At 38.4% G+C, this 24318-nt stretch overlaps 1 protein-coding gene and 1 long non-coding RNA gene across 12 annotated transcripts in view; one reads left to right on the top strand and one right to left on the bottom strand.

Annotated features, from left to right (window-relative positions):
* Positions 1–1146: 1146 nt before the first annotated feature.
* LOC110838711 (uncharacterized) overlaps positions 1147–24318 on the bottom strand; it is a 44929-nt gene continuing 21757 nt past the window's right edge. For 2 of the 9 annotated variants that reach the window (XM_022082194.2, XM_022082197.2), the window contains 5 exons: positions 19567–19680; positions 5829–5960; positions 3834–3965; positions 2130–2276; positions 1147–1659 (listed from right to left, as the gene is read on the bottom strand). In XM_022082194.2, coding sequence (XP_021937886.2) covers positions 2167–2276; positions 3834–3965; positions 5829–5960; positions 19567–19680 — 488 coding nt within the window. In that variant the 3' untranslated portion in view covers positions 1147–1659; positions 2130–2166. Of the gene's footprint in view, positions 1660–2129; positions 2277–2816; positions 3652–3833; positions 3966–5828; positions 5961–11639; positions 12853–19566; positions 19681–24318 lie in introns of those variants that run through there. The other 7 variants (XR_015534042.1, XR_002546198.2, XR_002546197.2 and 4 more) reach the window with 7 other exon arrangements.
* On the top strand, positions 8897–17746 carry LOC147874547 (uncharacterized). Of its 3 annotated transcripts, none has more exons than XR_015534051.1 (2): positions 8897–9023; positions 10784–17746. It is a non-coding gene; the product is annotated as an uncharacterized LOC147874547 (long non-coding RNA). The 3 variants fall into 3 exon arrangements; XR_015534052.1 differs by lacking the exon at positions 8897–9023 and adding an exon at positions 9329–10040; XR_015534053.1 differs by lacking the exon at positions 8897–9023 and adding an exon at positions 10047–10681.

The raw sequence follows: 24318 nt of genomic DNA, 5'->3' as shown, positions 1-24318 counted from the left end.
GGATACTCTTTATAGCATTGGTAACATGTCTGCCAACTTATAGGACAATGGCGCGATATTTCGAATTTTTATCTCAGTTTTACGGTTTTCATTTGACTCACCCTCGTACTTCTAGGCTTATTTCTTTGCTAGCCTGCAGGAGAGTTTTTGCATTCTTGGTTATGGTACCCACACCATCCCCCAGAATATTCACATCATCAGCATAGGCAAGTACCTGGTGTATGTCATTCAATTCGAGCCCTTCCTGATGACATGTTCTAGAGCAAAATTAAAAGGCAATGGAGACAAAGCATCCCCATCTTAGGTCATTGTACACTGGAAATGGTCCCAACAGAAGGTTATATATATGAAGTCTACTAGATACCTCATCCATACACATCTTCATTTCAAACTCAATCAAAATCCATACAGCACCTCTCTTCTGAGTCATATGACTTCTGAAAGTCCGCAAATAGTTGGTGTACTGACCCATTATACTACCACTTTTTCTCTAATATTTGTTGAATGCAAAAATATAATCAATGTTGACCTATTACAGTGGAATTGACACTGATCGTTCCTTACAGTTTTATTCATAAATGGCGTTAACTGTTCCAGAATTATTTTATTTGTAGTATTCTGTCTGACGACAGGTCCATATGAACAGGATCCTTCCATCCTTTTCTCGGACTGGGATCTGTTCATATACATTCTTGGCAGATGATCCAGAAGTGGTTTGCCATTGCCTTCTTCTGTGTGTGAGTTGAGTAATTGTTGGGATGCCACTGAGAAACCGGGGAAGCCCCCGGAGGAAAACTCCGTGATGCCTAGACCACAGCCTTGCCCAACACAAGTTATAAATTTGAGCACCACCGGGAATTGAACCCGGGACCCCAGGCTTACAAGGTTAGTGTTCTGACCGCTAGACCACCGTGGCGGTTCCAGAATAATACTCAATAAAATTCTGTATGACGTTGACAAAAGAGAGATTCCTCAGAAGTTACTGCACTCAGTTCTGTCACCTGTTTTGTGGATAGGGACAACTGATTTTTTCCACTGTTGTGACAGTATTTATACGTTCCAAATCGAGACTATAAGCTTATATATCTCTGAGTGCAGTGTCCTTCCATCTGCATGGATTAGTTCTGTGGTAACTGAGTTGATACCTGAAGATTTATAACATTTTAATTTCCTAATGGCAATTTCAACATCATTATAACAGTGTATTCAAATGAGATCAAAGGAAATGTACACAGACTGTCATTTGGGAAACTTGTTGAAAGATATATTTGGTTAATGTTCTTAAAGTTGACTCAATTACGCTGGTCTTTCATGACTGCCAATATATTAAACAGATTAAATTACATTGTAAAAATGAACTTAAAGCCACATACCTTAAATTTGGGTACATTTCTGAGTTAGTAGTGGCATTTTCTCCACATCTGATGTTATGGTTATAAGTAAAATATTTCTGAGTTAGTGGAATCTTTACTAAACACCAAATGTAATGATTATATTGCCATAACTTAAATACTTCAGAGTTAGACAGTGGAATTTTATCCATGTCAGATGTAACAGTTATACTGCCTCGACTCAATCTTCTTTGGTTATGTAGAAGCATTTACTCTGCTGCGTATGTAACGATTATACTGCCAAGGCATGAACACTGGAGCATACATTCTGAAAACAGGATGAACAAGCATTAAGTACGGGTTTTATACTAGGCACCTTGCCCTACTAAGACTTGAATAAACAACTCTGTTGGAAGTAACAAGAATTACAGAATGAGAGTTCAGATTTGACGTAAGTGCTGAATTAAATAATCTGGTCACAAAATAACCATCAAAAGAGCACAAACTATAACATCGAAACATAAAATATACCTAAAATAAACACAGTAGTGGCACTTCCTAAACGTTATATGAAATAGTTATACTGTAACTGCTTTCAGTGCAAGAACACATACAGAAATATGAGAGGAAATAATGTTGGAAGACTAAAAAACAGAGGATTGAGAGAAAAATATTGAATTACATTAGGTTTTGGTAATGTGTGTGCTGACTCAGAATTGGTTAATTGGTAAGAATTTATGTAAACAGTGATGAACCCTCAAAGTTACACATGAAAAATTCAGAATGAATTCTACTTACTATTAATCTTCATAGGAAGTGGTTCCAGAACATCATTTCAACAAGAATTCAAAGTGCAAACTTCAGTTTTGCCATTCTTTGAACACTGGCACATTTTACAACCCTTCTTGTAAACTGATCCAGGTATACACCTCCTAACAGCACTGGCTAAAACAGGAATACGATACTTTGTGAGAATATTTGGAACTAAGATATGTGTAATAACAGAAAAGTTGAGAAAATTATGTTATGTAGACCCTCACTACTTTTATTCCTCCAACTAACATATGTTAGAAAGAAAATTCTTTTGAACTGGGTGAGATGAGTGTCCAGTGTCTTCTTGCAAAAGAAAGTTTGCATACTAGAGTTTCCTGCACAAATTTGTGCTCAAAAAACACTATTTTAAAGGAAGATTATGATTAAATAATACATGATGCAGGGGCACATCCTCAGGTTTCAGACTGACAACACAGAATCAAATTATGGAGGGTAGCTGCACGTACATCCTGTTAGATGTCACAGACAGTTACATTACATGTTTTAACCCTTAACCAGTGACGTGGGTTCCATGTAGCACTGTGACCTGGAAGACCACTTCAATTTTAATAGTCCTATCTGACCACAGACTATTATTTGACATGCAAGAGAATTTTATATTAAACACCACATATAATATATGACATATATATATCAAAATCACTCTCTTACAAGTAACTATTTGAAGATGGCTGACTTCTGGGTTGTTGTGCCGAGTAATCTGGTATAAGTTTACTGACGTTTCATAGGTCCTTGCTGCCTCCATCATCAGACTACATGGTCATCATCATCAATTCCTGTTGTCCCTCATGGGACAAAACACCGCTCCCTGGTTCTACTGATGGCCATCCTCTTTACTTCGTTCCAGCTCTTTTTAACTTCCAATGCCTCAGCGTGGACTGATCTTCGCCACGTCAGTCTGGGCCTCCCTCTTTCCTTCTCCCCTACGGGTTCCAGTCCAAGACCTCTCTCTCAATGGCTTCATTCCCCTTCCTCAGCGTGTGCCCAATCCACTTCCGCCGCTTTATCTGCATGGATACCTCAATTTCCTCTGTCCTTGTCCAGAGTTCTTGGTTGGAAATCGCTTCTGGCCAATGAATGTTTAGGATTCTTCACAAACAGCGGTTGACGAATGTCTGAGGTAGGGAGGTGCAATGGTTTAACTTCTTGAAATTGTCACTCAACCTCAGCACATTTCATGCTGTGGTCACCTTCAATTTTACATTCACTCCCACTCTCAACGTCATTCAAAGATTCTTGCAGGTACCCTAGCATTTATTTAACATGTTCATAAAAGTCTCGGCCATCCCTCCGAACCTGTAAATTTCCTATTCACAGATTTTCTTATTTTTGGTCAAGTTATTGATAATTTTTACTGAAAACTATACAGTGTTGCAAGTTTCCAAGTCTCTAAGCATCTAGCCCATGTCACAATTCGTCTGTCTGTACCTTGGTGTTGTACCTGCAACATCTCATAATGTTTACTTCCTTCTTTCTTTTGTATTACCTGCACACTCAAAAGTAAGATATGTAATATTAGTAATGTAGATGCAAAAGTATTTATCATTAACCACAATCTCATTCAAAAAATCTGCTTTTCACAATTACCTCAGGAACACATCACTTGTGAATGCATAGACATGCCTACAGGGAGTGGGGAAAATGTCAGAAACTGTATCTTTATAGTACCTTCTTCATTTCTCCTACAATAGTGAAGTGTACAGGATGCAAGATCCGCAATTCCATTTGCTGGGCAGATGCAAATATTGCAGTCTCTCATGAATATCTCACCAGAATGACATCTCCGTGCGAGTTCAACACCTAGACCATAAATGATAGTTATTAGAACCAGAAACATCACCGCCCTGATGACGGAGGCAGTATGACCTCTGAAACGTTGGTTAACATCGACCAGACTACACAGCGCAACAACCCAGAAGACAGAAATCTTCATACTCATCGCCCTGATGGCGGAGGCAGTATGACCTTTGAAACGTTGGGTAACTTCGACCAGACTTCACAGCGCAACAACCCAGAAGACAGAAATCTTCAGACTCATCTCCCTGATGAAGGAGGCAGTATGACCTCCGAAACGTTGGTTAACATCGACCAGACTACACAGCACAACAACCCAGAAGACAGAAATCTTCATATTTTAATCGCCCTGATGACGTAGGCAGTATGACCTCTGAAACGTTGGTTAACATCGACCAGACTACACAGCGCAACAACCCAGAAGACAGAAATCTTCATACTCATCGCCCTGATGATGGAGGCAGTATGACCTCTGAAACGTCGGTAAACATCGACCAGACTACACAGCGCAACAACCCAGAAGACAGAAATCTTCATACTCATCGCCCTGATGATGGAGGCAGTATGACCTCTGAAACGTCGGTTAACATCGACCAGACTACACAGCGCAACAACCCAGAAGACAGAAATCTTCATAATCATCGCCCTGATGATGGAGGCAGTATGACCTCTGAAACGTTGGTAAACATCGGCCAGACTACACAGCGCAACAACCCAGAAGACAGAAATCTTCATACTCATCGCCCTGATGATGGAGGCAGTATGACCTCTGAAACGTTGGTTAACATCGACCAGACTACACAGCGCAACAACCCAGAAGACAGAAATCTTCATACTCATCGCCCTGATGATGGAGGCAGTATGACCTCTGAAATGTCGGTAAACATCGACCAGACTACACAGCGCAACAACCCAGAAGACAGAAATCTTCATACTCATCGCCCTGATGATGGAGGCAGTATGACCTCTGAAACGTTGGTAAACATCGGCCAGACTACACAGCGCAACAACCCAGAAGACAGAAATCTTCAGACTCATCGCCCTGATGGAGGAGGCAGTATGACCTCTGAAACGTTGGTTAACATCGACCAGACTACACAGCGCAACAACCCAGAAGACAGAAATCTTCAGAAACATTTTGTTTGCCTGGGATGCAAAACTTCACAGCCAGATTCTTCAATATTGATAGTGACATTACAGAGTCCTACATCCGTACCAATATAACTAGTAAGTCCATAAATCATCTAAGCAAAAAGTTACTACCTTTGCCAGAAACTAAATTTGTTTGTGTTGTATGTCCAAACATCCAAGTCCATTTAAACAAGACAATCATTGCATGAAAGGAACAAAATACATTTTATTTAATATGTTCACAAACGTGACATACTGTCTATCTGTAAATTTCCTATTCACTGCCATGCTTATTTGTGGTCAGCTCTCAACGATACATTAAAGGAATTTTCTTTGAAAAGTTTCCAATGGCGCATGCCTGTAAGTTTCTCAGCATCTATCTCATGTTCATTTTTCACAGTTCATCTGTCTGCAACTTGGTGTTGAACCTGCAACATCTCATAATGTTTATTCCTTGTGTATAAAGTGAAGCTTTTGCAGCGACTGAAGTTAATGAGAGTGGCTGAATGGTGAACAAACCATATATTCTGCCAACGTTTCAAGAACAATCTCTGCTCTCATCCTCAGGTCTGCTGGGTAGCAAATCCGATCCTCTGTTGTGCACTCACTGACGGGAGCGTGCAACAAAGTATTCAGTACACATGCCTTGATTATCGCAATTTTTAACATCTGAGCAACACAAATCATATTGTAAAACATATTTCCACATGCCCCATGTCACTTAAAAAACTGTCATACCTTGTTTATTTCTTCTGCAAAGGTAAAAGGTACAGGATGCATGATCTGGAATTCCATCTGCTGAGCAGATGCAAATATTACAGTCCCTCTTGAATATCTCACCAGAATGACATCTCCATGCAAGTTCAACACCTGAAGCCAGGAAATTTTGTTTGTCTGCAACCTAAACTTTCAAAGCCAGAGTTTTCAATACAACACAATGTAATCAGTGATTATACTGCGAGTTCTTGACACAGGGTGAATATATTTCACACTGTTATGAGTACAACTGATAATTTAATGCATAACGCCTTTATAGCCCTGGTTAACGGGGTAAAGAAGTTTCCTTCTGCGCAAAGCACTTCACAATCCTTGACCGCTGCTTCCATTTGACAATAAAATGTTGACTGACCATATTTAGAAGCGTTAGGATAGGGTCTACGTTATGATTGTGACTGACAACGAACCAATGATGTTCATTGCAAGTGTCCAGGAACTTTATCTGTTGTTGCTAGGTGTGGGATACCGGAAATTTTGTCAGTGGGGCAATGCAGTCAGGGTCCAGGGATACACTGTTCTGGTCAGTAACTTAACAGAGAGCTTTATATTCACGTAAAAAAAAAATTGCATTTTTCCAAGTTAATTATGGACCCTCCAGACATCGACTTGTCGAGGACTATCCACAAATGTTGTTCGTTTATTCGTAGGACTTGGAGAATACGGTTAAATCGTCCACGTCTGACATAAAATAACTGTCAATATCTTGAAACATCATTCAAAAGCTGCATAGTCACCATCCTGAATTGTAATTTTTGGTCTGTATCTGAAGTTTTTATTATATGCATAAATGAAATGAAAAATATTCATTGTTATTGTTCTATGTCTTGGATTGTAGGTCTTGTGTGTTTCTAGAAGTTATAATTTTTCTTCAAATTACCTTTTGCTCACTTAGTCTCTTAGGCAAAGGGTACGGAGAATGTGTGTCTCCACTTTAAGTTTTAGGCCGCAATCTACAAAAATTACAAGATCTGAACTGAAATAAACGAGTCCAAACATGGGATAGCGTACTATAATGTACATATAATTCCTACTTTATTTTTTCAGTTATCTCAGTTCTGGTTCCAGTTTGGCGGATATACACTACCCGGACATAATCGAAATTTCCACAGCTAATTAAACAATGCAAAAACTATGTAACCACATTTGAGGTGATATGAAGGATTGCTTCCTTGCAGCCGAGACCAAGTAAAGAAAAATTGTACGAAACTGCAACAGATTTTGAAAAATGAGTGCAGTTCCGCCACTGTATCAGTGCTATTGACAGAAAAAATGTTAGAGTTTTAAGATCAGTGGGCAGTGGATCCATGTACTGTAATTATAAAAATTACTTTTCTGTTGGTCTTCTGGCTGTAGCAGTTTCCAATTCCTGTGTCATAATTGTTGACATTGGTCGACATAGAAAAGATTCCTACTCCAAGATTTTCAAAAATTCAATGCTGTGGGGAAAAAAGAAAGAAATTGCTTAGTTTACCATGACATAATCCCTTGTCTGGCGTCAATGTACCTGTCTCATACAAGTTTGTTGGGGATGAAGCATTTGGTATGTTGACAAATTTACTTTGACCATATGAAGCAAGAAACTTAATGCCTGAGAAGATAATAATATTCAACTATTGTCTTTTGCGAGCACATCAATGTGCATTTTTATCATTTTGTCAAACATGTGGCACAGACCTTGCTACATCGATACTGAATTTGCAGTTGAAATTGTAAAGGTCTGTTGTATCTTACATAATTTTGTACAACAGAGAGATGGCTATGATTTTATGAACACTTTTAACAATTCGTGGTTATCAGAATGTTGGTGCCAAAGAAAGTGTGCAGGGTCGAAAGTCCATTTCAGAATACTGGGATCTGTTTTCCACATATTTTTCAAGTACCACTGATGAAGTGGCATGGCAATATTGAAGAGCACAGAGATTAAAATTATTAAATATTGTAAGAGTACTAAAATTATTGGGCAGCAGGTTAAATGAAACTTACTTATTCTTTCCTTTCCTTGAGCACATTTATTTTCATATCATTGCCATACCTCTGCACACACTGCCCCAAGTGAGATCAAATGTTACGATCAGGGAAGCCGGGCATTGTTTATGGTGACTTCGGTAAGAAAATCGGTATTTATGTCACCATAGATGATAAATTCAGCTGTGGGAATATAACGATAGTTTATAACGCAGTCTAACTTACCCATGAATTCCTCTAAATCTCCTGTTTGCATTCTGTATATGGCTAAAACATAAACAGAACGTCCGAAAAAGTGTACACACATTCAACGAATGAAATAAAGACTTCAATGAACTAAACCACTATAAACGCTGTACTCAACAGATGCTCTACGTCCTATCCATCGGTCGGGAAAAGTGATGTCAACATAGGTCCTGACATCATGATGGTAATGGGGAGGTGCCCGTCTTATTGATAATACATATCCCCATCTCCATTCTGCTGCTGAAAGGCTGGAACAGTGGATTCTTGAAGCATGTTGAGGTTTGTCCAAACAAGAACGGTCACACAATACTAGACGATGCACCACACCAAACTGAAAGTCCTGGTAAATTCATCGCCTAGTCGACATGAAACATGCCTGTGGTTTGAATATTCTTCAGACACTGGATGCAATCCGTTGGCACCACAAATCCTGATCTCAGCGCATTGCCTTAAAGATTTCTTCGACGATCGTGTGAATTGCTGTAACGCCATAGCAGAGGTGTCATTCGTTGATGTGCACGGTCTACTAGATCGCTGCTTACACATGTTCACAGTATCGTACGTCTCAAATTAATATCGAATTATCGTAATCGTTATTCGTGTTGGAGGAATGGTCTCAAATTCACGTGTCCACCGTCTTTGCACTTCGAACACATTCTCGAACGTCAGGTACTAATTCAAAATTAATTCTCGTTATTCATAAATAAACTGACTCCCCGCGCTCACGCATCTGAGTCTTTGAAAAGCAATCGCGGTGCCATCTGTAAAGTGTAGACCACACTAGGTTCCCCTCGTAACCACAACACACGACGATCGGTATACTGCGTTCCAGCGTTTCTGGCCGCTGAACATTGTGAATTGGAAACTAGGAGCGAGTCACATACCAGAAGATTGCTGGAAGGGATGGCAGCTGGCCGCGTACACTACAAACAATATATCACCACGGTATGTAACTGAGTAAAGTCGATTTCACTAAAATACACATCACCAGAAAATTAACATTGCAGACGGTATTAGATAATTTTATCTTCACAACACTTCGGTCGTCTTCCAACAATTCCACCCCTCACAAACCATCGCTTTCTGACATACCACTCGATTCATCACTACCGCTGCTGCCGACCACTCCAATATCTTCAATTATATATATCATAAATATTAGTGACAAAGAGTGACTAGGCGTGATATCCTTTGAAAGCGTGGCGAGAGGACACCTTAAGTGTTAAAACATCGCCAAAGTTTTAAAAGCGTAAATACGCGTGACGTACTGTAACGGCGTGACGAGATGTGGCCATTACTGCCGAAACGTGACGAATAATTTCAAAATGTGACCAAGCGTCACCAAGCGTGACACAGTGTGACTAGGCTTTACGTACTGTAACGGCGTTACGAATTGTGGCAATATGTGTTAAAACGTCACAAAAATTTTCAAACGTCACCTAACTTAACAAAATCCACTAAACAAACAACCTAACCTAACCTAACAAAACCAAACCTAACCTGACATAACATAACCTAACCCTACCTAACCTAACCTAACCAAAGATAACCTAATCCAACCAATCCTAATCTAATTTAAACTGTCGAAACTTCATGTAACGTATTGCAAAGTAAGTAAAATTAACCAAGCCTTACGTAAATTAAAGTAAACATGGCGAAGCGTGAATTAGCGGCCACGTGTGCCAAAGCGTGACCAGGCGTGACCTGCTTTGGCCTAATGACAAGCGATCACGATGTGTTGAAACGTGACGAAGATTTATAAAGCGTGATAATGCGTGACTAAGCATGACGTACTGTAACGGCGTGACGAGATCTGGCCCTACAAAGTCAGCGGCCATAATCGATGGATCCAGTTCTAGCAAGACATTTCTTTTTTTTCTGTGAAGTGCTGCAATCTGATATCTTAAGTGGGAACTATTGAACAAGGTGTTTTAATACCATTAAATTCACATTGCAAAGAACGTATGTTGATATGTGTATTCCAATATGAAACACAATTTTCGAGCTTGTTAAGATTAGCTTTCTATATTTCTGACAGCTTCATATGGTGCTCAAAACACAGAACGTATGGTGAATGTACATTTGTTACAGTGATTAATAATTCATGTTCTTTTGACAGATAGTACTGCTGCTGAGTTTGGCTTATTTATGGTGGTCATACTTTCTCATCTTCTATCTTTGTCAAAAATATTTACAGCAACATTCAGCTGTTATAACTGCCATGTTGCTGTTCTTACATGTGAAAAGAATGTAGGCCCTATCTGATACCATTCTAAGAAGACAAAGCAATATGCATGCATCTTCACTTTAAAACACTAGCTGGCTAATTTAACTGCATTTACTAGTGAAAGATCTCCAAAATAGATGACTGAAAATTCCTTATTGCCATTTTGTAAATGGTGGTGAAAAGAAATGTTCTATGTCCCTGCAGGGATATAAATGTAATATATCTTCACGCACATTTTGATGGTCTACAGCACTGCTCCCCAAACTTTTTCCTTCATTACCCAAAATTGCTTTTCATAAAGTCCTTTTTACCCAATGTAGGTAAAACACTGACTGCACAGGAAACATATATGACAAGTGAAGAGAGATCGGTAAAAGTAGGAAGCAAACAATATTTTTTATGCAATGTCTTAATTTTAAACATTTTAGCAGCCACAAAAAATTTGGTAATTATTCACCATGAATATTTCATCACCCAGGTACCAGCAAATGAGTACAACGCCACTGCTCCGTCTTATTTGCTAGTTCCGCAAAATTTGGAGCAATTGGAGACAGAGCAGACCTCTCATCGTATTCGGGGTTGTGCTCTTTATGAAGGCAAGAGTGGAAAATCCCACTTCACACATGTAGGTGCTCGGAAACTGCAATAATTGCATCACGGCCTCCCAAGATAACACTGGATATTAATCGTGAATTGTTAACCAGAAAGACTCCAAAAGGTCCTTTTTTCCTACAAATAACATTTTGCACTGACTGTTTGACCTAAGCTCCATCATTTACTCTGCAAAACCATTAACACTATCATGGATTTCTGTCAAGTCACACAGAAATGGGTGTGTCGTTACCCAAAGAAACACCACTTTTACCCAGATTTGGGAAGCACTGGTCTACAGCATGACTGTGCAGAGATGAGTTTGTGGACAACAAACAAGCCTGTGTTTCACATGCCATTTACAATAATTTAACTGTAGTTTTTAGATTAATCAAAGCTTTGCATGGATATTAATGAAACAAATACACATAAATGTTTATGATCATTACCTTTCTGTAATACACACTGGTTAGTCAGGACTAAACAACACATTGTTAGAAAAGGTGTCAGCGAACGAGACATGCACAGTCCGTAGTCACCAGCACACACCAATTAGTCCATATTGAACAAGATGCCAGAGGATGTTATTGTTATGAAGGTGGAGGTGTAACAAGACCCTAATAGCAGGAGGTTTGTCCATGTGTTCAGGACAGGAATGATAAAAATACTTTATAAAATTAAATTATTGAACTGAGTCCTGACTGGGAAATTTTAAAATTTCTAGTAAATGCCACTGGAAACTGTTGATGATTTGTTGAAATATTTAATGGACCAAATTGTACAAAATACTACTAATTACACAACAGAAAACAGCTTGTCTGTTTAAGATCAAATAAAATCTAGCATAGTTCATATAAATAATTTTCTAGTTATTAATTCACTAGTTCTTGATACGAATGACTTAAAACGAATGTAATCTGCACTGAGCACCAAGGAATAAATAACTAATAGAAAAATATGACAACACATTCATAAGTTTATTTATGCCCCATAAATCTTTATATTTGTGTGTTAGTACATTAATAAATACAAATCTAAATTAAACATTTGTTTACAGTGCTACATACAGTCAATTATTGACATTTATTAAGTCTGTTGGTTTGCGTTACAGTGTTGAACATGACTACCTTGTCTAGCGTTCAAATTTTACTCAATATTTACACCACACACCCTTTTCTACCTCCAAACACCCATTTTCAGCCATTCCGTACCTCTCCCGGGCATATATTTCTGTGCATAATTCTTTCTCCTAATTACTCTTCAATTCATTGTAAAATACGAGTGATCTTTTCTCTCTTACTTGCTTTCATATTCTCTTTTACACCTTTTACTTACTTCATTCCATACAATTCTGTCATTCCTTTCTGCCATACCCAGTATTTCTCATTCCTATTTTGTACTATTCAGGCAAATGTTCCTTTTCTCGTAACATTGCTGTTTTAATCTATCTCCTAGTAGTCTCATCTCATCAATTTCCCCAAATATTTACCAAAATCTCAGTACTCTTATTACCACTTTCTCCTTCCTATTTGCTCTTTCCAGTTCTCTCATGCACACTCCATTTGCTTCTGTGCTTGGCATCTGAATTATTATTTGAACTTTCACTACTTCCTTCCATCCATCTTCCAGTCTCCAAATTTCTACCCCTGTCATCATGTGTGATTCTGTTAGTGAGTTACATAATTGTTCTAATATTCTGACCATGATGTTCGGTGCCCTAGCTACATGTATATTAATACAATTTGAAGCTCACTTTTCCCCAAATTACTATCTTTTTTCCTCTCTTTCTACCATTTACCCCCACTATTTTATTTCCTTTAATACCTCCTCTCTACCCGACAGCCATTTCTCATCCTTCACTCAATTTCACTCCCTTCTTTAGGCTTCACAAGTCTTTCATATAGGTGATTGCCACTTGTAGTCCTATTCTTGTTGTTACCCCCGCTGCCAGATCATCTGCAAAGAGAAATTCCACTACTTGCTTCTGTCTAATTACAGGATAGGTGTTGGCTGTCTCTGGCCTACCCAATATGTTATCAATACATTATATTAACTATTTCAGGTGACAGCAAGCACCCGTCTTCATCCAATATTCGAATAAAATTCCTCCAGTGCTCAATATCTTACAACTTTAATGTCGTCTTCACAATCCTACCGATTTCTTTGCCTCACTCAATTAATTACGTTGATATCTCTTTCCTAACCCAGTTTCCACCACAAATCCTCTTGCAATCAAGTCCACAAATTTCCCTAGATAGACTTTATTAGTCATCCTAATTCCTTTTCCAAATCCCATCTGGCATTCTGAAATAACAGTCCTTTTCTCTATCCAGTCATTTAATCTCCTCACCAATACTCCTGTATGTTCCTTTGATATAATTGAAGGCAACAAAATTCACCTATAATTAGCAGGGTCTCACTTGTCCCCTTTACCCTAAACTACCATGCGTAGCATACCATCTTATTTCATGTCTCAATAATAAATTTTCTTCCATTAAGCCCCACTCACTGACCCCCTTTGCCCAATAAAAAGATGTATAACTGTCCTGCCACACGCCATGTTTGCACTTGGGGGAGGTGTATAGCTCCTACTCATTCTTAACCTAGGCACATAGGGGTAAGTGGTCTGCGTCACGTCCTGGCCATACTTTACCCCCAGAAAAGGACCCCAGTGCCCATTGCACAGGAGGCTGGGTAGACCTCTGGATGCAAAGGCTAGAGGAAATCTACTTCTTCCCCTGCGTCAAATCCTTATTTTGCTCCATAGTTGTGTATCCTTCTTCTTATGAAATCTTATAAAATTATCTGTTCCTGTCCTGCAATTCCTTCATTTTCTTATCTGTAATTTCCTCTCCACACACTTGGATCTACTCTCATATGTATTTTACCTCATCCATTTATTAATTCCCTTCATTACTTTGTCTTCCTTCTCCTACAATAATCTGAATACTGTATGTTTGCCAGCTACGTGACTCTTTATACTGGGAAAATTGGGAAGAGATCCCTACACTTCTTTGAAATGTTGGTACAAGGAGGGGTGCTTTATTTTTCATCACAAAATACACAGCTGCTATGAATTAACATGTGCAGCAACAGTAGTGACAATGACTTGGATTCCAATCTTACTGACACATCAGAACTGGCATAAACACTTGCAGAATAAAACTACTGAGGTGTAAGTAACTTTTTTCAAATGGATAGTAGCATTGTATGTTTGATTAGGGTGTATATTTCCATCTATTGCGTGGTATGATGTCACCCGTCACCACACATACCAGCCAGACCTTTTCACCTCATGAATGGTCGGTACCCACCCCTCTGATCTTTCTTCTCATTGCCCCTTCATTTCATCTGCCATCCTATACTCCTCAACATATCAGTTAATATCCTTACTGCATTGTAGATTTCTTGCCTACATAAAAAATACTGAAAGCCCAATGGAAATATCTCCATTGTTTTCCTGTCTCCTCTTTGCCCAAAATCTCTCCTTTTTCCCTTATACCAGTTGTACATCTTCAGCTGTTTATTATCTTACTCAGTCCTTCTATTATCCATCATATCTTAATTTGTGTCTTCTACTTCATTCACTGAATTCAGTGTCACCATCAGTGTAATATAGTCCATCAGAAAGTTTATGGCATCGTCCAAATACCATTTCGACCAGCACTTGGCTCCTGAGCTACACTGTTATGGTTCTTCAGAAACTTTGCGTAGCAATTGGGCCACTTCTGTGTGCAAGCATTTAATGAAAATATGGAAGAATTAATAAACAGAAGGATACAATTTTTTTAGGTAGATACCAATGTTTCAGAGAACCAAAGTTTTTCCATCTTCATGGCTGAAGTCTTAAACTAGGGGGAGAGGAGAAGATGGTCTGGGATACACTGGGAAGTCACCATGTTGGAAATCAGAGAGGAAGGCTAGGCTGAGAGAGAGAGAAAGAAAGAAGTGGCCTTTGAGGAAGTACACAGGAGAGTGTACTCACAGCAAAAATCACACAAGGCAAATGGATTGGAAGAAGATAAGGGATGGTCCAGGCAATATGCCAAGAAAGAGCAAGTTTGCTAGCATATGTAAAATAATTGTAATTGTAAACTGTAACTGTTCTAGTGCAAAATACAACTGAATAATGCCACTGCCATCACGTGATGTCCGAACAATGTCCTATGTTGTGTTTGTATTTTTTATTTATTTAGTGTTCTGTCTGACGACAGGTCCATATGAACAGGATCCTTCCATCCTTTTCTCGGACTGGGACCTGTTCATATACGTTCTTGGCAGATGATCCAGAAGTGGTTTGCCATTGCCTTCTTCTGTGTGTGAATGGAGTAATTGTTGGGATGCCACGGAGGAAAACTCCGTGTTGCCTAGACCACGGCCTTGCCCAACACAAGTTATAAATTCGGGCACCGCCGGGAATCGAACCCGAGACCCCAGGATTACAAGGCCAGCGTTCTAACCGCTAGACCACCGTGGCTTTGTTGTGTTTGTAAGGGCTCAAATAGAGCACTACCTGTGGTACCACTAGGCCCAGACGGGAAGACGGTATTAAAATGTTCTTTAAGAAATAGGGTAAGAGGGTTTGGACTCGATCCATCTGGCTCAGGTAGGGACAAATTGTAGACTCATCTGAACATAGTAATGAACCTTCAGCTTCCATAAAAGACTGAGAATTTCCTATTAGCTGAGTAACTATTAGCCTAGGTTCTCAGGAAGGACTCTGTTAAATGGTCTTTGGTTACTTCAGAGTTTCATTCACATAGAAACTTCTCTAGTGATGAAGCAATCCCATAATTACAATTAATAACTCTTCAATTTTATTTCATATACTTCAGTGTTTAATTATGCTGAGCAAATATGATTAACAAATAATTGCTTATACTTTATTTATTGCACTTAAAACTGTTGTGAGTCATTTTTATAATAATAAAGTTATTCTTTCTTAGTTCATGTTACAGGTTAGGCTCTTATTATTTATAAACTTGTACAATATTTACTAGAATTTAATTCCACTTACATGTAGTGTGTATGTATGTATATACCCATCAACCTTTACCAGTATTTTCAAACTTTATCTGTCACCTTGTAAGTATATTTTAAAGCAATTTGCTGGTATCTAAAATATTCACAAAATATAGAAACCTTTAACATACCTATCAGTACAATTATTATATATTGTATGTGACATGAACTGTTTTCACAGCAAGTACCATACTGAAGGTGCACTTAAAAAATCTATTAAATTCTTTTGTTATAATATTGTTAATCTTTGTTATTGTTAATATTTTTAAGCTTTCATGGCACTTTTGATAAATGGGAGGGATGAAAGGGGGCTAAAATAAGGCAAAATCTGTTACAAACAAGAGGACGCCAATGTGGCACATCGCCCAGTGAAGATGCACTATTATTTTTGTTATTTTAATCAATAAGCCAGAATATATATACTAAGAAATTTAATTGTTGCTGCAAAACAAGTAAACTTCTTCATATAATACAATACACAGGCTACACAGTTTCACACTAAAATGACATATTCCTATATATTTTATTTAATTTGTTGGTAAAATTGTACAATAAATATTGACTATAATGTTGTATAATTTGTTACAAAATTTTGGATTATCTGGTCTACATATTTAAATATTTGACTTAATTTGAAATAAATTTTGCTTTGAACTATTTTATACACACTTTCTGAATTTAGAAGATAACAGTTAAATAAAATGTATGTGTACAGGACAGATTAGAGAATTAAGCAAAGGTCACAGCCACACAAATTTATCTTCATAATATATGTGCGGTTATGCACAATATTTGTACAAAAATTTCTGATACATGAAAAGAAATTGATCTTGACATATGCCTTGACGAGGGCCGCCGATATGTTTCAAATTAGAATATGTGTAAGTCTTCCAACATTTTTGACTTAGTCAGTTATGCTAAACACTGTTAAGGCTTTCTATTTATTTTGACATCTGATATTAGGAAAATATTATAAAAAAAACACTACATTCCATAGTAGCAAGAATTCTCTACTATTTTAATGTATATCATCCGTACAACGAAACTTATGCGAGGCCTATCTGGCCCTGCATTGCACCATACCACTGAATCGCAAAGCCAGAGCTAAAATCCAGCTGGTAGCTCTGTAATGCATATGATAAAGGTTAAATTTTCTTTTGTTTTAACTACAAGATGAAAGAAATTTTGATTTCAAATGTCATTCATTATGTACATATTTCATGCACTTGCAGCCTGATTTTATAAACGATGGTCCATGCATGATACAAGTAACATTAAGAAGCAAAAAGCAAGATTACAGCAGGCTTGAATCCAATCCAGCCACATACACAGAAGACAGAAGGTCTTCATGCATTTGAGTTAACACAGACATCTGGTGCATAACTGCATTGGGATCTTCTCTTCAGGAAGTTGGAAGGTTTCTACACATCACAAATGCTATTAGCATTTAACCTATAACACATTCATGCTAACAAGTAATCTACTTTGTGAATTTAATTTATAACTCCGAGAATATTGTATTTATAACGCTTGGGAGATGTGGCGTGAGTATCTACTTGTGACTGAAGAGTGAGCTGTTCATTACTATACGCTACAAGCATTATACAAACATTCTGTAAACTGTAGTGAAATGTAGAGGCACTCATAGCATGCGGACCCTGGACAGTCAGGTCTCTGTTCTTGTCTTTGTTTGGTTTGTAGTCAGTTCATTCACTTGTGGCATTATCGACGTCCTAACCTCCGACTACCCATAAAAGTGAATAAATTAATTTGTGAGACATTAGGACAGTCTCCACTTTCCTATAATAGGAATATGATCACAGTAATAGTAGGAGTAACCTACAGCAAAACATCAACTCTGAATCACAATACAGCAGAGGGTTTGCTTTTCCCATATTGACAATTTTTTTCTTTGCTGGAAAATTCACATTGCAACTCTCTGGTCTCAAACCTGAATCTTTAATCACTTTACCTCTAGGCCATTAGGTCAAAATGTATTAGCCCACTCTTTTTACTTGTATCATGACATGCCTTCCTGTACATCCATGCTCTCTGTCAAAGTCAATACTTTGTGACTGGAATATGAGAATCAGACCATATTTAAAAGTCCACATTAAGCTGCAGATCCCTCTACCAGTCATCATCTGAATCTTCAATCTATCATTAAAAGTAACAGAACACTGCAAAATGATCACTTCTACTATAGACCTCACAAATGGGTTCCTTCATTCTTGTCAGGTGGGAGCAAAGGTCAGAAAAGTCATCCATGTGTCACAGCATTACGCATTATTTTGCTGCCATTGCACTAAACCATTAACCTCAGAATTAAAGTCTGAGAGGCAACCCCATAGTATGCGGGTTTAAATCTCTTATTTATGGATGATAAAGGTTAACTGGTGGCATTAGAAAGAAGACTGAAACGTGTACACTGTAGAATACACTAACTTTCTACGCCACTTCTGATGGGTGTGACATAAAATAGTTTGAAAAGCTACTGATAGAATTCAGTAGCATGGATAGTTCAGATGACCACTGATAGATGGTATCATAAACAGTTTATGATACTGCTGACAGATGGCAGCACCATTACTTCACATGTGAATTGATATGTGACTACATGATGGTTAATGATCACATAAAAGACCATCATCATCCCACCTCACAATCTGAGAATCCATCATTCTGGTACTGCTGATTGTAGAAAATTAAAAGTATTATTCTGGTTAAGCCCTTCAATGGTATAATGTCTGTATGAAATTTCATGAAAATCTGTGTTATGTGCATGCAGAATTACATCAGGGAGATGACATCACTGCAGAGGATCATTGGTAATGGCATCATCACATTCTCAAAAATTTGAGCATGTCATGATAGGATCACAGATTGTAGGAAACTAAAAAGTATGAGTATAGACTAGCTTCAAATAGCATAAAATTGATACTAAATTTCATGGAAATCTGTTCAGCTTTTTTCAAGTTATTGTTTGGAGGAAAGAATGGTCCTATGACCACTGAAGGAAGGCAGCAAGATCTTGGCTGAAAGATGTGATAAGACAGAATATACCAATAATGCTTACGATACAACATAAAGAAAATAAGATAAGGAACTTTCAGTTTGATTCTCAAACACCAAAACAAATACTCATATAAACATGTTTTACATTTAATAAGACTAGGTATTTCAAAAATGTCTAGTCTGAATTGGCACATGGTTTATGGTACAGAAGATCTTACGTCAAAGCACAGGGTTTGAATCATGCCTAGAGCATGAATATGTGTGTACAGAAGTCCCCTCATCTCCCAATTCTGCCATGGTCTTGTTCCCCATGCAGGCAAAAAAAAAAACGTGTGGCTTGAGAATATGTAGAACAGATTTCCATAATTGACTAAATCTGGGAAATTTGTGAAAACAGTTGAGAAAAATTTAGAGCTGATTAAAATTAGGCTTACTGTACTGAATGACTTTAACATTATGCAGAATGGGCCTGTAACTGGGCATAAACTTTACACTCTGGTCTACATTACTGACCAGTTGCTGTACATGGGTGACACAAAGTGACTGGTGTAGACTAAGGAAATGCACTTTTAGTATGCACTGTTGTTAATTACAATGTGGTTATTTCTGTGGTCCAGAATTAAGAAAGTGTACCTGCATTTGGTACACAGAACTTGAGAGTGCAGGCTTCTTTTTGTCCATCAGCAGAACATCGACAGGTGTTGCATTCCTTCTTGTAAGTTGTGCCAGGTACACATTTCTCAACATCTGTGATAAAAAGTTAATTCAATTAAATTAACTTACATTCTAATAACAACACCCACAGATTCAACTCTACTAATATCAAACCCTGAACCAATTCAATAAAATATACATTTCCACAATCCACACATTAAATTTAATTGACTATCTGGTAATAAAACTCTGGTTCAACACCGCTAATATTAAAGACTAAAAGCAAAATTAAAGCTGTGTAAGACTTGAGGTTCTCACAGCGGTGAGTATGAAGATTCATCGCCCTGATGATGGAGGCAGTATGACCTCTGAAACGTTGGTTAATATCGACCAGACTACACAGCGCAACAACCCAGAAGACAGAAATCTTCATACTCATCGCCCTGATGATGGAGGCAGTATGACCTCCGAAACGTTGGTTAATATCGACCAGACTACAAAGCGCAACAACCCAGAAGACAGAAATCTTCATACTCATCGCCCTGATGATGGAGGCAGTATGACCTCCGAAACGTTGGTTAACATCTACCAGACTACACAGCGCAACAACCCAGAAGACAGAAATCTTCATACTCATCGCCCTGATGATGGAGGCAGTATGACCTCCGAAACGTTGGTTAATATCGACCAGACTACAAAGCGCAACAACCCAGAAGACAGAAATCTTCATACTCATTGCCCTGATGACGGAGGCAGTATGACCTCTGAAACGTTGGTTAACATCTACCAGACTACACAGCGCAACAACCCAGAAGACAGAAATCTTCAAAATTAAAGCTGTCCTACTATATGCCATGTATGTCGCTTGGGGGGAGAGGCATATAGCTCCTACTCATTCTTAACCTCGGCACTAGATGGGGTTGAGCGGTAAGCATCTCGCCCCAGCTGCGCTTTATCCCTTGGGAAAGAATCCTGGTGCCCGTCGTATACGAGCCTGCGTCACCCCAGAGCCGGTCTGGACACAGAAACTAGAGGAAAACTCCTCTGTGCAGTTATCCAGACCACAGTCAGTCACTATACCGACTGAGATACCCAGTTTATAATATGAAATACTACCACTTGATAAAATACTGAGATAGTTAAATACATTACACTTCTCCATAAACCACTGAACTGATATAGCTAAGTATCTTGTAATAAAACCTAATGACTGAATATCTCTAGAACTAAAGCCCATCACTGAATATGGTCTAATTCTGAGCCATATTAGTCCAGTTGACATCTCTACTCATTTCATCTTGATTCATTTTAATACCGTCCTTTCATTTTCAGATGGCATTTTACAAGAAGTCCCTGACCAAAATTTTCTCCTGCATAATTTTATATATTGTGTAACTTAGTAATAATTGCACAATTGTAAATATTGTGGATTAACAGAGCTATACTACAACAGCTCTGTTTATTTTTGACCTAAGAATATGTACTAGATACAATGAAGTTCCATTCAATACTATTTGCATCATCAACATGTATCATCTAACTGAAGAGAAGATGGTCTTGGTATGTGAAGTACATAGGGTTTTTTTTAGTGTTCTGTCTGACGACAGGTCCATATGAACAGGATCCTTCCATCCTTTTCTCGGACTGGGACCTGTTCATATACGTTCTTGGCAGATGATCCAGAAGTGGTTTGCCATTGCCTTCTTCTGTGTGAGTGTGAATGGAGTAATTGTTGGGATGCCACGGAGGAAAACTCCGTGTTGCCTAGACCACGGCCTTGTCCCACACAAGTTATAAATTCGAACCCGAGACCCCAGGATTACAAGGCCAGCGTTCTAACCGCTAGGCCACCGTGGCGGACATAGGTAGGAAAATATAATTTCAGTTGGTGTGGACTATGCTGAGAACGTAATTAATGCAATATTTTATTGGTGACTCTAGTATTTAGTGATAGTTTTCTTGACAAACGTTCTGTAAAAGTAGTTCTGCACAAAATATTAATATTTATCATATGTACACATGCTTCTGGACACATTCCATCTGTATTAGCATTGTGTTAGCATACTGTTAAGGTAGGTCTTCATTAAAAGCCATTTTATAACAATTACAATACTTATTTAAGTCAATACTTTGTGCATTCTGCTTTTCAGCTGCAATTTGTGTATCAATATTGACCCTACAAAGATAATATAGCCATGACATTGTCATGTGTTCAAGGTCTTCACAGTGACGTCTGAATATAAATCAGAAGGAATACTAAAATATGCTAAAATAAATAATATTTAACTCATGTGCTCGTATCATTACGTTAGTGTTGGTGAGGGGATGAGATGAGATGGGTGGGTGAGTTTGTGGGGGAGGGGGGCACAGCACTATTGGAAATTGAATACAGAAACTGACCTGCATTATGTGTTTTTATAGTGTGCTGCATGAAAGATTAAGATACATACTGAACTGTCAGTGCCAGAACCTAGATTAGATGAAATTGAATTAGCTATTGGGAAGTTGAAAAGTTACAAATCTCCAGGTATTGTTCAAATTCCAGCAGAATTAATTAAATCGGGTGGAAAAAAGTTGCATATGAAGATCCATAAGCTTATTCAGTTAATTTGGGATAAGGAAGAGATGCCACAACAATGGAAGGAATCCATAATTATTCCTATTCATAAGAAGGGGGACAAGGCTGAGTGTGGTAATTACTGAGGAATTTCGCTGCTATCAACGTCATACAGAAATCTATCAAAAATTCTTTTGGCAAGATTAACCCCATATGTGAATGAAATTATTGGGGATCATCAGTGTGGGTTCAGACGAAACAGATCAAAGATTGATCAGATCTTTTGCATTCGTCAGATACTACAGAAAAAATGGGAGTTCAGTGGGACTACGCATCAATTATTTATAGATTTCAAAAAAGCCTATGACTCTGTGAAGAGAGAAGTGTTATATAATATTCTTATTGAATTTGGTGTACCAAAGAAGCTAGTGGGTCTAATAAAAATGTGCTTAAATGAAACCGGTAGCAAAATTCGAGTAGTTAAATATGTATCTGAGTCATTCTTCATCAAGAACCGTCTGAAACAAGGAGATGCTTTGCTCTTTAACGTTGCGCTAGAATATGCCATCAGGAAAGTCCAAGATAGGCAGGAAGGTTTGCAATTGAATGGGACACATCAGCTATTGGCATTTGCTGATGTTAATTTATTGGGGGACGATATGAATACAATAAAGAGGAATGCAGAAGTTTTGCTAGAGGCTAGTGGACAGGTGGGGCTAGAAGTAAATTCAGAAAAAACTAAGTACATGTTAGTATCTCATCATCAGAAGACAGGCGGGCAAAATTATCTTAGGGTGGCTAATAAATCCTTTAAAAATGTCGCAAAGTTCAAATATTTGGGAACAACAATAACAAATGAAAATGACACTCATGAGGAAGTTAGGAGGAGATTAAATTCCAGAAATGCTTGCTACTTCTCAGTTCAAAATATTTTGTCTTCCCGTCTGAATTCTAAGAACCTGAAAATTAAAGTATACAAAACAATAATCTTGCCTGTTGTTTTGTATGGGTGCGAAACATGGTCTCTCACTCAGAGGGAGGAACGTAGATTGCAGGTGTTTGAGAATCGGGTGTTGAGGAGGATATTTGGGCCTAAGAGGGAAGACGATGGGGCGTGGAGAAAACTGCATAAAGATGAGCTTAAAAATCTGTACTGCTCCCCCAATATTGTCAGGGTGATTAAGTCAAGAAGAATGAGATAGGCAGGGCATATGGCACGCATGGATGGGTCAAGAGGTGTGCACCAGGTAATGGTTGGGAAGCCTGAGGGGAAGAGACCGCTGGGGAGACCTAGACGTAGATGGGAGGATGTCAGGCGGAATCTATTAGCTCAAGAATGTAAAAACCAATTTGCACCAAACTTGGAATGCATATTCCTTGGGACCATGAAGGGAACAGGATGTCCAATACTCTGCAAAAGCTGTCCTTATTTCAATTCCCAGCAAGGGCAGTTCCTGTAGCTCAGAAACTAAGCATGATAGAAGAATGGCGCCAAAACCGAAGCTGTTTGTTTTTGAACAGGAGATTATAGAAACAAATGCCACGACCATGTGTTCTACATTTTAATCTGTCTAGAAAAGTCCAGTATCTATGGGAGTTGAAGGTGATGGTATTTTTGCTGGCCCAGGAAAGGGACTGGTGGAGGGCTTTGGTTAATTCGGTGATGAACCTTCAAGTTCCCTAGACCATCTAGTTAGTTAGAGCAGTCCAGTTCCTTATTTTATTTTGGTGTTTTAAACTGATGTTAAAGAATTCTGTCCTATAGTAGGCCTATTAGCATTTATATCTCAGTCAGTACAGTAACTGGCTATGGACTGGACAACCAGGGTTTGATCCCTGATGGGGGCAGGGGATTTTTCCTGTAGCCTCTGCTTACAGACCAGTTCTGGGGCCCACCCAGAAGCTGAGGCGTATGCTGACCACTCACCCCGTCTAGTGCCAAAGTCAAGAATGATTAGGAGCTACACCCCCTCTTCCTGCAAGTGCCTACATGACATATATTGGGACAGCTTTACTTTTGCTTTTACATTACATTATTTCTATTGTAATGACTACATATCTCCATATAATCCCATCTTTCAATCAGTAAAGTGCTAAATGGAAAGGTGCCATAACAATCTTCTCTAATAATATACATTAAAACTAATGGTTCCATATGAAATCAGTAGCAAGCC

Source organism: Zootermopsis nevadensis, unplaced genomic scaffold (genome assembly GCF_977971745.1).
Source record: "Zootermopsis nevadensis isolate Lab colony 2312 unplaced genomic scaffold, Znev_1.0 Znev_ptg000008l, whole genome shotgun sequence".
NCBI lineage: Eukaryota > Metazoa > Arthropoda > Insecta > Blattodea > Termopsidae > Zootermopsis > Zootermopsis nevadensis.
The sequence above is the reverse complement of the archived record's forward strand: the minus strand, read 5'-3'. Positions and strand labels throughout refer to the sequence as shown.